Source organism: Nothobranchius furzeri, chromosome 12, assembly GCF_043380555.1.
Source record: "Nothobranchius furzeri strain GRZ-AD chromosome 12, NfurGRZ-RIMD1, whole genome shotgun sequence".
In the NCBI taxonomy this organism is placed as follows: domain Eukaryota; kingdom Metazoa; phylum Chordata; class Actinopteri; order Cyprinodontiformes; family Nothobranchiidae; genus Nothobranchius; species Nothobranchius furzeri.
This window is the reverse complement of record NC_091752.1, coordinates 17,660,771-17,673,235: the sequence shown is the minus strand read 5'-3', so window position 1 is coordinate 17,673,235 and position 12,465 is coordinate 17,660,771. Positions and strand designations below refer to the sequence as shown.

The window sequence follows — 12,465 nt, the reverse complement described above, 5'->3', positions numbered from 1 at the left end:
TTTAGCATTAATAAACAAAGGAAGTTTGACTTTATGTTATGACTACATCCATGAGAACAACATCTTCTGGCACTGCAGGTGTTCAAATGTTATGGTTTGCAGCAGACTCTTGCAGACTTCATGTCGGCAAAAGTGGGTTAAAGTTCTGCGCGACCCAGCTTTAACCCAGCCGAGTCAAATGAAACCTTTGGCACAGAAAACCCATATTTCCTCACGTTACAAATACATCACGTTTGTTGCTCTGATTGGTCCTAGCGCTGTCCAATTGTAGTTTAAAAGACAACCATAGATTCGCCCTGCAACTGAGCTGTCTGTGGGTCGTATTTATTTACATAAAATGGCTTGCCAGACTGTCAAAATAGTTGCCTGATTGAACATGCTAGTTGTTACCCTGCTTCAACAAACCTGATTTGAATTAGTAGTGATGAACAGGCTTCTGCAGAGCTTGATGACCTGCTAAGCAGGTAATGAAGCCATTGAATCAGGTGTGTTGGGAGCAGGGAAACAACTCATGATGGATAGGGGCTGTCCAGGACCAGGGTTGGGCACACCTGGTTTATAGTAACGTTATTTCCTTAACCTTTACAGCACAATTTCTTCAAACTGCAGCTCTTCAGAAAGCTACAGCAGGTAAGATTTCGTAACCTTTCTACAAAATCCCACAACAGATCTGAACTACAGATTTAAGTCAGACAGCTGGGTGTTCAGGCAACTAAAACCCTGCACAAATCCACACACAACTGTCAGAAACCTGTATGCACATGAATGGATCTGTGCCTGTGCCTATGATTGTGAACTTCACACACTTTTAACACGTTTGCTTATATCCCAGCACATGCTGTTGTATGTTAAATAACTGTTTCAGAACTTCTTAGAGCCCCCTGTCCAATTTTAGACAACGGTATTTTGCTGCTTTCATGATGTGCTGTCTGTCACACCAAAAGCTCCCCCTAGTGGCCACATACACAATAACATTCCCATTGGTGCCTGCACCTGAGCACACCTTTTTATTCAGAAGTGGGAATGCAATGTCACAAACCAGGTGGCATATTTTAAATGTACTTTATTTGTAACAAATGCATTGTTTTTCTTCCCTCGCCATACAACAATAAGGCTCCCAGTGTGCATAAAACCACAGAAAACCTCCTACATGAACCGCAGACCTCTGTTAAATCTTTGAGATTATCTTTTCCTCAGTAGCCTCTCGCGCATAAGTTACACTCACTCATCCTGCAAACTGACACAGCACACACTCTCTTTGCCTCTTGGAGCAGTGACAGTTCTGTCATCTCTCTCTCTCTCACTCACTCACTCACTCACTCACTCTCACACTCACACTCACACTCACACACAATAAAACAATCATAAACAAAGCTGATTCCCCTGATGATTACCAAATCCCCTGATCCATCAGTCCTTGCAGTTTATCAACACAAACCGAAGCACTGACATGGAGTTCAGGCAGTGACCTCACTGTCCAGCCGGGTGAGGTGCGACTTGTCCCGGGTTTGCGCCTCAGCTACAGTCCAGCCGTACAATCTGGTTTCACCTTTTCAGCACAGCTTTATAGGTGACTCTTCCATTTACTGTGTCCTCTTTCTCCTTCACACACTTCCCCTGTTACAGGATCTAACTGGAGATCGACAGAAGTCCGTGTTCATCAGCGGTGTCCAGAATTCTGCAAATGACCGGAGACTCGACCTAAAAAACCCAAAACATGTCAGACACACGAACATCTGGAATTAAAACAGGCTTTCTTTGTTTTACTCCTTTGTGTGGTATACTTATATAAGACTAAGTAAAATGCAACGAGTTGGGTCTTTCAGCAAATTTAGTTTTGTCAAAGTAAAATTCCATCTATGTGTCCATAACTGGATTTAATGTACAGTTATCTAAAATAGGAAATCACATACAAGATACAGTAAACTGTAAAAAGATGGATTCATATCAAACATACTGTAGTTTATTTTATATCAAACTACAAATTTAGAACACTGTTCCACCTCCTACACACCTATTGGCACACCTGTTCAAGTTTTTATCAACATAAATATTATTCATCTAGACGTGAAGACAACCTGCCCAGTTTCATACCCGGAGAAGAAAGGAGCTTTAATTCACTTCAGATGAGAACATTTTACTGGGATTTTACCCCTCAAGTTCACCAAAAACAGTCAGAAAATGTCCATTGAGCGGCAGCTGTGTTCATGAAAATTTCCATAGGAGAATCAGATTTTCCCTCTTATTATGGAAAAGGTGTGAAATCTAACGAGATGAGGTCTCTGTGGGATCCTCATGGCCGTAGCCCAATTACGTGGAATGGCTTCATGATTCTCATGTTTCTGCAGATTTCCAACATTTAGCATTCTTGATCAAGAGTCCAATACTTTTTCCACTGGAGAGTTCATAAGGTCATGAAATAAAAACAATTATGTTCTTAAAAGAATCAGAACTCATCGTCTCCTTACAGGATTTCCAGGTGAAGCTGAGGAGATCCGTTTTGGTGGCTTAAGGATCAGGTCTTTGCTCTTTGCAGACGAGGTCCTGTTGGTGTCAGACCGTGATCTCCAGCTTTCGCTGGAGCGGTTGGCAGCCGAGTGTGAAGCAGCTGGGATGAGAATCAGCTCCTCTAAATCTGAGACCATTACAGCTGCCATCTGTCTGAACCAGGAGTGAGCTGGAGATCGGCACTACTCCACCTTCAGCACCACAGACAGCTCTTTCTCCAGCTCCACTCACTTCAACATCTTGGTCAGAGGCATGCCAGAAAGTGGCCCTGCCCTCCTCCCTTGCTGCAGCAGACACAAATCAGCTCGGGTCAGTCGGAGGACATAGATCTGTGCTATTGTCCCATCGCTGAACCAGCACAGAGGAGCTTTTGATAATTTTGTACACTCTTGAGTGGAAAAAAGGTAGAATGCCTTCTCCGGGTCAGGGAGGAGGTCCTGCCCAAAGTGGAGGAGTTTAAGTATCTTGGGGTCTTGTTCATGAGTGAGGGGAAGATGGATTGAGAGATGGACAGGCGGATTAGTGCTGTGTCTGCAGTGATGCCAGCGTTGTACCGATCGGTCATGAAGACAGAGCTGAGTCAGGTACCGGTAGATCTACGTTCCTATCCTCACCTATGGTCATGAGCTTTGGGCGGTGACTGACATAACGAGATCGTGGATACAAGCGGCCGAAATGAGTTTTCTCCGCAGGGTGTCTGGGCTCTTCCTTGGAGATAGGGTGAGAAGCTCGGTCATCCGGGAAGGGCTCGGAGTAGACCCGCTGCTTCTCCACATCGAGAGGAGCCAGTTGAGGTGGCTCAGGCAGGAGGGACTATGTCTCTCGTCTGGCCAGGGAACGCCTTGTGATTCCCCCAGATGAGCTGGCCCAAGCAGATGGAGAGAGGGAAGTCTGGACCTCTGCTTAGGCTACTGCCCCCACAACCTGACCCCGGATAAGTGGAAGAAGACGGATGGAGAGAGAGCCGTTTTACAGTGATTCAGAGGTTTATATAAACTCTTCATTCAGCCATCACTTACTCCATTTGGGAACTCTGTAATAAAGCACATCTCTTTCCACTAAACCCAGAAATTAAGGATAATTCAACAGCCCTAACGAGCCAGGAGACAAAACACGTGACATCACCGGGGTAGTGACACCACTAAGACCTCTGATTGCTTCTTAGCATGACCTTCTTTTGAGTAAGGGGCTCAGTAAACTCACCCCGAGGATGTACTGACAAGTCTGAGGCTCCAGCATGTAGACCGTGACAGCATGTGGAGACTCGGACTCCTTACACCTGACAGAGAGGAGAAATCAAGAGTCAGACTAAAAGAAAACCCAAAGATGACTCGTTTCCCTGGTTCACTCACTTGAGCTTGACGATGACCTGTCTTGGTTTCCCTGTCAGATCACACACATCCCCGTGGCCGTAAAAGTGAGAAACCCACCTATAACGGAGCAAAAGGTGAACTTCTGACAACAAATCCAACTTTGTTTCCATCCAGGTCACATCCTAGGCAATCTGATTGGCCTACTTGACTTTCTGCACCCCGTCCTCTTTGAGCTGAAAAGAGCGGACGACGTTCTTCTTGGCCCAGTCAACGTGCTCCTCAGCATTCCAGTTGCCAACCACCACAGTGTTCTTTCCATGCTCTTTGTCCTGAAACGCAGATGTGAATTTTAAACCACAAAGCGGTCTAACGCAAAAAATCTGTCAAAAAACAAAGAATTAAGTCAACATTTGTGCCACTTTCAAACTAAATGATAAATGACCTGAACTTGTATAGCGCCTTTTAGAGTCAGGACTCCAAAGCGCTTTACACTACAGCGTATCGTTCATCCATTCACACACACATTCACACCCTGGTGGTGATGAGCTACGATGTAGCCACAGCTGCCCTGGGGCGCACTGACAGAAGCGAGGCTGCCGAGCACCAGCAGGCAAGGTTAAGTGTCTTGCCCAAAGACACTACAGCAGACGCCGGCAACACAAACTACTGTGTGCTGGGACTAGCGTGAGTCATTTGATTTTGAGCATCAGCCGATACAGAGTCCTGATCTGATTCTTCAGCAATGCTCTAAAATAAGCAGAAAAAAGAACACATCCAGGTTTTCATTAAAGAGCAAGTCACCCCCAAATCAACTCTTTTTTCTGATAAACTATATACAGGGTTTCCCTTACAGAGGCGTAGCCGCCGCGGCTGAAATCCCAGCGCCGCGCTTACAAGATCCCAAGTTTTATTGATTTTTTTTTGCGCCATTTCCCGAAGAAGCAGCAGGAAGTACTCTATTGTTGCTTGTGATCACAGCCGGCAGGCAGCAAGGAGGAAGAGGCAGGGCAGGGTGGTTACAGCTAGGGATGAGCCGGATACTCATTTCAGACGAGTATCTGGTACAGATAAAGAATTTTTGACGAATACGAGTAAAACTCGTAAATATCTGTAATCGTGCTGAAGGAAAATCCTCATTGGGTAACTGACTGTCTTCACGCTCTGTGATTGGCCAGTCAAATAGAGCGCCCGCCCCTCCCTACACACAAAATTGCAGCCGGGAGCTCAGTCATTCCGCCCCCCCCCCCCCCCCCCCCACACACACACACACACACACACAACAACAGTAACGGATCTCTCTTCACTGTTGCTCATGTTTCTTCGGTACTCCCTAGGTTTTCTTCAGCTCGCCTCTTTTTGGATTGAATATTTAAAATTACTTTTTTCGTAAAGTACGTGGTGCATTTGACAAGACAGAGCTGAAAGCGGCTCGTGCATGCATCGGTCACTGCCTGTGCTCTGGTCGGGTATTTTTTTTTATTATTATTTTAACTCTCTCTCACTTCCACCCACCCACACACACACACCTCAATCAACATTGTTTTGTTTAACTGTGTGTCGGAAAAATTCCAACAACGTTAGGAAAAAAATCAGTTTAATCAAATTAAAATAAAATGGTTCTAGTATTTCATGTTTCCTAGTTCCTACTGCATGAGTTCAGATGTATTAATTCATGCACTTAAATATTAACATTCTGATTTTACTGAAAAACTTGTTCTGTAATAGTTTCTTTACTATTGTGATCAAAAATATTTAATCTCAGTTCTGAAGCTGCTCTGTAGTTTTCAAATAAACAATACACATAGCAACTTCTGATCAATCCATATCACTTTCAGATTTAAAATACTGTAAATCCTCTAATACAGGCCCGGGCCTGTATTTGACTCAAGCTCACCAAGCTCCAGGCCTTTATTGGAAGGAGGGCCAGTATTAGAGGCAGGCCTCTATTTCTATTTGAGCAAAATGAACTAATGGTTCGCTGGAGTTTTTGACAATTAAAATTGCGCCCACATTTTCAAAGTTAAACACATTTCTTTTAACAACGGTAGTTTCTGCTTCAGCCATCTCCCCCCTCCCCCAGCGCAGCGGCTGCAAACTCACTGATGCACCTGCAGCCTCTCAGAGTTCCTGCTGCTCTAAACATTAAAATAATTATTTCATTTTCTGTTCCTCACTTCTGATTACCTTCAGTGGTGTCTGTTTGTTGCAACCACCAGGTACAAAAACTAACTTGTTTTTATTTGACTATTTTTCTGTCCTGTCTGTTTATTATCTTCCTGCATCTCCTCTCAATCCTAAAGAAAAACTGCTACCTGGGTTCATATATATTCACCTTATGAGTTACCTTTGAACTGCAGTTCTAAAAGATCTACCGACCGCAAAAACAGCGGAGTGCTCGCTGCTTGGCGGCCGCATCAGTGATCGGTGCGTCACCGGATGACAAGTTGATGCGCCCCGCTCCACAGCAAAACGCATCAGGCGCAAATAAAAGACAGAAAACATCAAAGGAAATGAACCGACATGAACGATCGCGTGTTAAATAATTTGGCAACACCTGATTGTTACTGTGGCCGTGCTCAGGAGGCAGATTACCGACCGCAAAAACAGCGGAGTGCTCCCTGCTTGGCGGGCGCATCAGTGATCGGTGCATCACTGGAGGACAAGGTGAAGCGCCCCGCTCCACAGCAGCGAAACACATCAGGCGCAAATAAAAGACAGAAAACATTAAAGGAAATGAACCGACATGAACGATCGCGTGTCAGTACCGACGCTCTGGCACAGCGCGTTGCCCCCCCGAGCGCAGGAGCTTGTCACCTGCTGACAGCAGGCTGCTGTCTTTTCCGAGGGCTGCATCTTGCCGGTCATTATCAAGTGACAGCGACTAGTCGACGACAGGCATAAAAAGTCACTATAGTGAAGTCGACTAGTTCATACAACCCCTATTGCTCCCCAGTGTTCTGCAGCGCACGTTCTCTCTGAACTTGATATCAAATTTTCGCCTCCTCTTCGTCTCCGCATGGTTAAAGTTACCCTCACGGTCTGTCACTGTCAAATCAAACGTGAGACGATGACACAACCGCCCCCCGTACTTGCTTGTTACCACATTCCACCCGGCCACAATAAGAGACCGGCCATTATTCACCTCCGCCGACTCCGACCAAAATTGGAGACCCGGCCTTTAATTGAATACCGGCCTGTATTAGCGGATTTACGGTAATATACTGATGTAAACCACACACACTCATTTCCAAATAATAAATAAGAGGAGCAATAATCTGTGTATCTCCTTTGATCCGCATTAGTGATATTCTCAGCACCAAAACAATGAAGCAAAGAAACAGATTCCTGAGTTTGTTAGTAATTTTATTTATTAGGTGCATCTGACCTGTTCTATTTTTCTCTGAAATGAGATCAAATCAGTGCTTCTATGGGTCGTCTCCTCTCTGCACTAGAAAATTTTACTTTATTATAATGTTCACTGTAATGCATCTTGATGTTCTTAACAAATAAATTAAATCAAAGATATTGGTCAATAATGCCAATTATGTAAATTTGTGTTTCAGTCATTTTTATACTGGCTTAAAAATACTTCTTTAAGTCTACTAATTACTACATTGTGAACATATTACACCAGTCCTACGTGCCTTGCATTGGCTCCCTGTTTCTTATCGCATCAGGTTTAAGGTCATCCGGTTTGTGTTTAAGGCGTTAAACTCACGGGCTCCTAAATATCTTTCTGAAATCATCCACCAACATGTCCCGGTGCGTTCCCTTAGGTCAGCTGACCAGAGATTACTAACTGTGCCCAGGTACAGCCTGAAGTCTCGTGGTAGTCGAGCTTTTTCAGTACTTGGACCAAGTCTCTGGAATGAGCTGCCAGCCGATGTAAAACAGGCCAAGTCATTAGAAACCTTTAAAGGAAGACTTAAGACACATCTGTTCTCGCTGGCGTTTGGACTTTGAAGTTGGGGGAAGTAGGCCGGATATTGGACTGTGAACTTGCACTCAGGTTTTCGTATTGTATTTTAAATGGATTTTTTATTGTATTATAAAAAGATTTATTATTGTATTTTTAATGGATTTCTTATTGTATTTTAATAGTCATATCTCTGTCCTATTGTGGTGCTTTTTATTGGTGTACAGCGCTTTGTTTGTCCATTTTGGCCACGTGAAAGCGCTCTATAAATAAAGTTGATTTGATTACTAAGCAGGGGTGTAGAAGGACAACACCTGTCCCCCTCCAGCTCGGCTGTGTGACTGCACTAACCTGTCCTGTGTGACCCTCACCAAGTAACCCTCATGTCCATGCTGTCTCTGGAGGAGCAGATAGGAGACAAGATCTCCTGTAACTTAAGATGAACCAAAGTTTCCTCCCAGTTTCTCTTTAAGCTGACTTTAACATCAGTTTATCATCATGAAACAAAAGAATAAAGTGGAACAAGAACTTCTATCTTCTATTTCTCTCTCCTTTTAACTTCTCCGTGTCCCTAAACAAAAGAGACAGATGATTACGCTGCAGCCGCCGTCACTCACCCCGCTCCCTCCCCAAGACCGGATCTCCCGACATCACAGCACTCGGTCTGACTGAGCGCTTCCAGGAGAAATAATTACGAAAAGTTTCCTACCCGGCAAATGTGGAGAACACCACTCTGACAGATGTGGATGCTGCGCTGGTGCCGCCGTTAAAATAACACAACTACATTCCACTATAATTGATTATGGTACTCTTCGATGATGCAAAACCGTTTATGCCCACATCTCATGCATTGATTATTTGATTATTTTCCTCAGCTCTATCCTAAACCTCCCGGTCGGCCGTCGGGGGGTGGGGGGTGCGCGCGGGGTTTGGGGGCCACACTGCTTTAGATCATAAACACAGCTGGTTTGTTTAATTTAGTGATGAATCACTCCTCTAGACACGTCAGCTGTTAGATTAAGGTGTTAAAAAGACCAACGCACAGCAAGGAGATAGGTTTTGGTTTTGCTTCTAACACTAGGAGGTGCTAAAAGCAAGCAAAACTGCTTAATATCCCTTTAAGTAGCCTCATTGCTCATTTTTCAAATAGTTTAAAACGGCATGCGGCTGTATCGAGGGATGCGCGTTCCCGTGACGGCTTGCTCTTTCCTTCCTGTGCAACACCTGTAGAGCTGCGCTGTGACGACAAAGCAGCTCATACCGCGGCTCCGGGAGACGGCAAAACCTGATGTTTGCAACTAGACAGTCATCCAGTGTGATAAATATACAGCTGTGACCCGCTGGCAACTTCTTTTTTTTTTAAATGTATTTTTCAGTGTCGTTCAGTTCTGTGTTTTCATCCAAGTTTCTGCAGTGAACTCGGAGAGTTATTAAAGCCAGCCGTTTCCTGATCAGAAAGCCCCTGACTGCCAGTGTTTGAGTGTTTCTACTGTTTTTTTAAGAGTCACAGAACATTGATCATGATATGATCGTGTAAACACCAAAACTACCAAAAAAAAAAAAAAAAAAAAAAAGAAGAGTAAACTCACTTCTCACAGAATCTACGCGTTTGTACTTTTTTCGTTCTTTCACAATCTGTCGAAATGTGAGCAACAGAAGCTTTTCCGGTTAGCGTCTTGCTTTTTTCACAACAGCGTCCCAAAACAATCTCCTAATTCATGGATGTTCTGCTTCCTGATCACATGACGTGTGACACACACGGGTGAAGATTAGCTTTAAAGCTGTGATGTTTACTCTGACGGTGCGGGGGCTCGTTCCCAAACCCGCCCCGTTAAAAAATGCAATCGATGACTTTAACCAAGGAGTGCGTGGACAGTGAAGGGCAACATATAGTTCCACCTCTGATGGCGCCCTCTGAGAATAAAAACTCTAGATTTCTGCAGATAAACAGAGGAGGAAGTGACGCCACCAACATCGGCGGTGCTCTGAGGACGACTACAGTGTTGGCCAAGATTTGTCAGCTAAAAAGGGCAAAAACAAATCAATATTCTGTGTTTACAAAAGAACCAAACAACGGAGGTTGTGTTCGTTGTTTCGTAAGGTTATCGCCGACCTTTTCCACCCGATTCCGGATCCCTTGAAAATAACGTGATTAGATTGGAGCATATTTCCGGATTTAGAAAATTTAATCTCTTGCGTCCACACGTTTAGGATTCAATGTACCGAGCTAGAATTCTCACCTCGTGGTACTGATGGACATGTTTTCCGTAACAGAATTCGTACTTCCACCAGCCCACTCCCTGAAACATAAACGTTGGGGTCAACAAACATCTCAAAGTAGTTTCAGCAAGACCAACAAGCCTCCCTCACCCCATGCAGACAGTATGAACCACTTAGGAACTCCTTGATCAGCTGGTTATCTGTCAGACGAGAGATGTGTGCGGTGCCGACGGTGACCTGAGTTAGCCCTCCCACGGTCATGGGTCTTTGAGTGGAGGAGAAGGCTTCTTCCCTGACTGGAGACGTGTCCTCCTGGAGGGTGATATGAGGGATGCATTAGTTTGAGATGACAGTGGCAACGTTTCCTCCTTGTGTGAAGGTCTCACCTCTCTGTAGTCGGTGCTGAAAGGCGGTTTGAGCTTCTCCTCTTGCTCCTTGTCCAACTTGATGAGCTGTTGAGGCTTGAGAGGAGAGCCCTCCAGAGCCTGGCAGAAGATGGCATTCACTGGTGAGGTCTTAAACCTGCAGAAACATGGATGAGGAAGCAGCTGTGTCAATTTAGCGACTACCCATGGACTTTCACTGTGAGGTTTTTATTTATTTTTACATTTGATGGGCTTACCTGTACTTTGGGTGTGCACAAAGCAGCGGAGTCAACACCACAACCTCGTACTCACAGGTAGTGACCTCAGCCACCGACAGGATCTCGTGCTTGGCGTCGGGATGGCACACGTACAACACGGACGTGGAGCGCGGCTCGTTCTGTTTCAGCACACACGGACTCCCGTTCCCCATCTCCATGGAGTAGTAAGGTGTCAGCTGGCCTTCAATGTTTTTAGTGGGCACCTGCACACCCAGTGGGAGAAGGAAGGACACATTTGTAAAAACTTTAAGCCAGTCTGCCACATTTCAGTCACTTACTAAAATGTTCTTACTTCTGAATGCGGTGCAGCTTTAGCATTTTCTCTCTCTTCACTTTCATCTGGAAAACAACAATTCTGCTTTAAAAGCACACTGTTATATGATGAAATGAAAAAGAAACTCACCCTTATCTGCTGACTGGCTCCTTTGTGCCTTATTACCCAGAAAATACTCCTGAACACTAATCCTCTGTAAGAAACACTCGATTACCTTCAGCTCACACTCAAGTCTGCGCATCTGGACTTGGAATCGCCCAGCCCACTCACCTGACCGGTCTCCTTCTCTTCGTGATACTGTCTTATATGCTTCCCGTGGCACACTTCATATGTCCAGTATGACTCGATCTGCAAGAGTTATTTATGCAAAAAAACAAAACGAAAAAACAGGTTTAATTAGGCTCGTGGTTCGTTAACGTTGCGTGAATTTCGGTTTCAGGCCTCACCCTGTAGGAGCAGCTGCTCCGTTTGAACAGCGGATCTAGCAGTTCACCTGGACTGGGACCTGTGTAGCCTTTATCATCATCCTAGCACATCACAAAAGCATCCAGCAAACACAGGAAGAGTCAGTACTGCAGGAAATACAGTAGCAACACTAATGTGATCAGGGAGTGATGATCTTTTGGATCAGATTGTTCTGACCTTCCTCTAAGTTTGTTTTAATACTGAAAACCCGTCTGAATGTACTATTAATGAGACACCCACCTCGTCTCCAGATGTCAGAGAAGGCAGCAGACATTTGTACTTCTCTTTTTCTGTTGTTGTCATAATCACGAAGTCATCTTCGCTGTAAAGCGCGCCTGACGTTGGCTGGAAAGCAGAGACAACCGTTTAACGGGCTAGGCTTGTCGCACGGTTACAGGAGCTATAAAACACAATGTTACTGAAGCGGGAGGAATACCAGCGTGAACTCCGCGCCAGGCCAGGTGATTTTAAACGGAATCTCGTCGGTGAAGTAAGGGTAGCCCCCTCGGTTGGCGGAGACCTCCAGCAGCCCGACGAGGAACACCAAGAGCAGGCGAGCCATCACCTCTAGCTGTCCGGCCGCCCGCTCCCCCCTCTGCTCGGTAAAATAAGCCTCTTCCCTTCACACCTGCTGTAAAAGTAACTCAAAAGATACATTAAAACTCCGAGGAAGTCAGGTTTGGTATACGCCAAATCTGCCTGCGAGCCAGTTATCAATACAGCTCTAAAACCGGAAGTGAACTGTCTGTTTGCCACGTCGTGTTCCGGTTGAGCGTGTGATTGGAATAGCGCCATCTGGTGGTGATAACAAATATTTTAAAATATTGGAATTCAAAGCGATGTTTTCATCGAAGGGTAATAACAGGTATTTTTTTCTGCTGGTGAAGATTTTTAGGAACTATTTGTGTTGCATTTGCTGCATAAACAGAACGTAGGAAATGTTTATTCAGGTTCCCATTGATGCATGAATCAGAAATAGTCAACCATGATTTTTTAAAACAATTTTTACAAGCATCTTTAGGTGTGAGCGAAACAAATTTCAACAAACATTTTTTGTAAATTTCAACAATTTACAAATAATTTATTACATGTGGACAGCATGCATTCTGAACACAAAATATGTTGG

At 44.7% G+C, this 12,465-nt stretch overlaps 1 protein-coding gene across 1 annotated transcript; it reads right to left on the bottom strand.

Moving 5' to 3' along the window:
- Positions 1 to 1,046: 1,046 nt before the first annotated feature.
- Positions 1,047 to 12,056, bottom strand: erlec1 (endoplasmic reticulum lectin 1). The gene is made up of 14 exons (XM_015944449.3): positions 11,776 to 12,056; positions 11,580 to 11,684; positions 11,321 to 11,401; positions 11,145 to 11,222; positions 11,004 to 11,067; positions 10,893 to 10,939; positions 10,580 to 10,803; positions 10,344 to 10,479; positions 10,108 to 10,269; positions 9,978 to 10,037; positions 4,026 to 4,150; positions 3,861 to 3,938; positions 3,712 to 3,787; positions 1,047 to 1,701 (listed from the first exon to the last, which is right to left on the bottom strand). Exons 1-14 carry the CDS (start codon positions 11,899 to 11,901, stop codon positions 1,630 to 1,632), a joined length of 1,434 nt encoding a protein of 477 aa, XP_015799935.1. The 5' UTR covers positions 11,902 to 12,056; the 3' UTR covers positions 1,047 to 1,629.
- Positions 12,057 to 12,465: the final 409 nt, after the last annotated feature.

What these genes read in the sequence shown, in the direction of transcription:
- erlec1 (XM_015944449.3), bottom strand. Translation starts at nt 11,901, where the DNA reads ATGGCTCGCCTGCTCTTGGTGTTCCTCGTCGGGCTGCTGGAGGTCTCC. An exon ending in AAGCTGCACCGCATTCAGAA is followed by an intron (nt 10,804 to 10,892) that starts GTAAGAACATTT and finishes CTGGGTGTGCAG; the next exon opens with GTGCCCACTAAAAACATTGA. An exon ending in CTTGTCAGTACATCCTCGGG is followed by an intron (nt 1,702 to 3,711) that starts GTGAGTTTACTG and finishes TGGGTTTTTTAG; the next exon opens with GTCGAGTCTCCGGTCATTTG.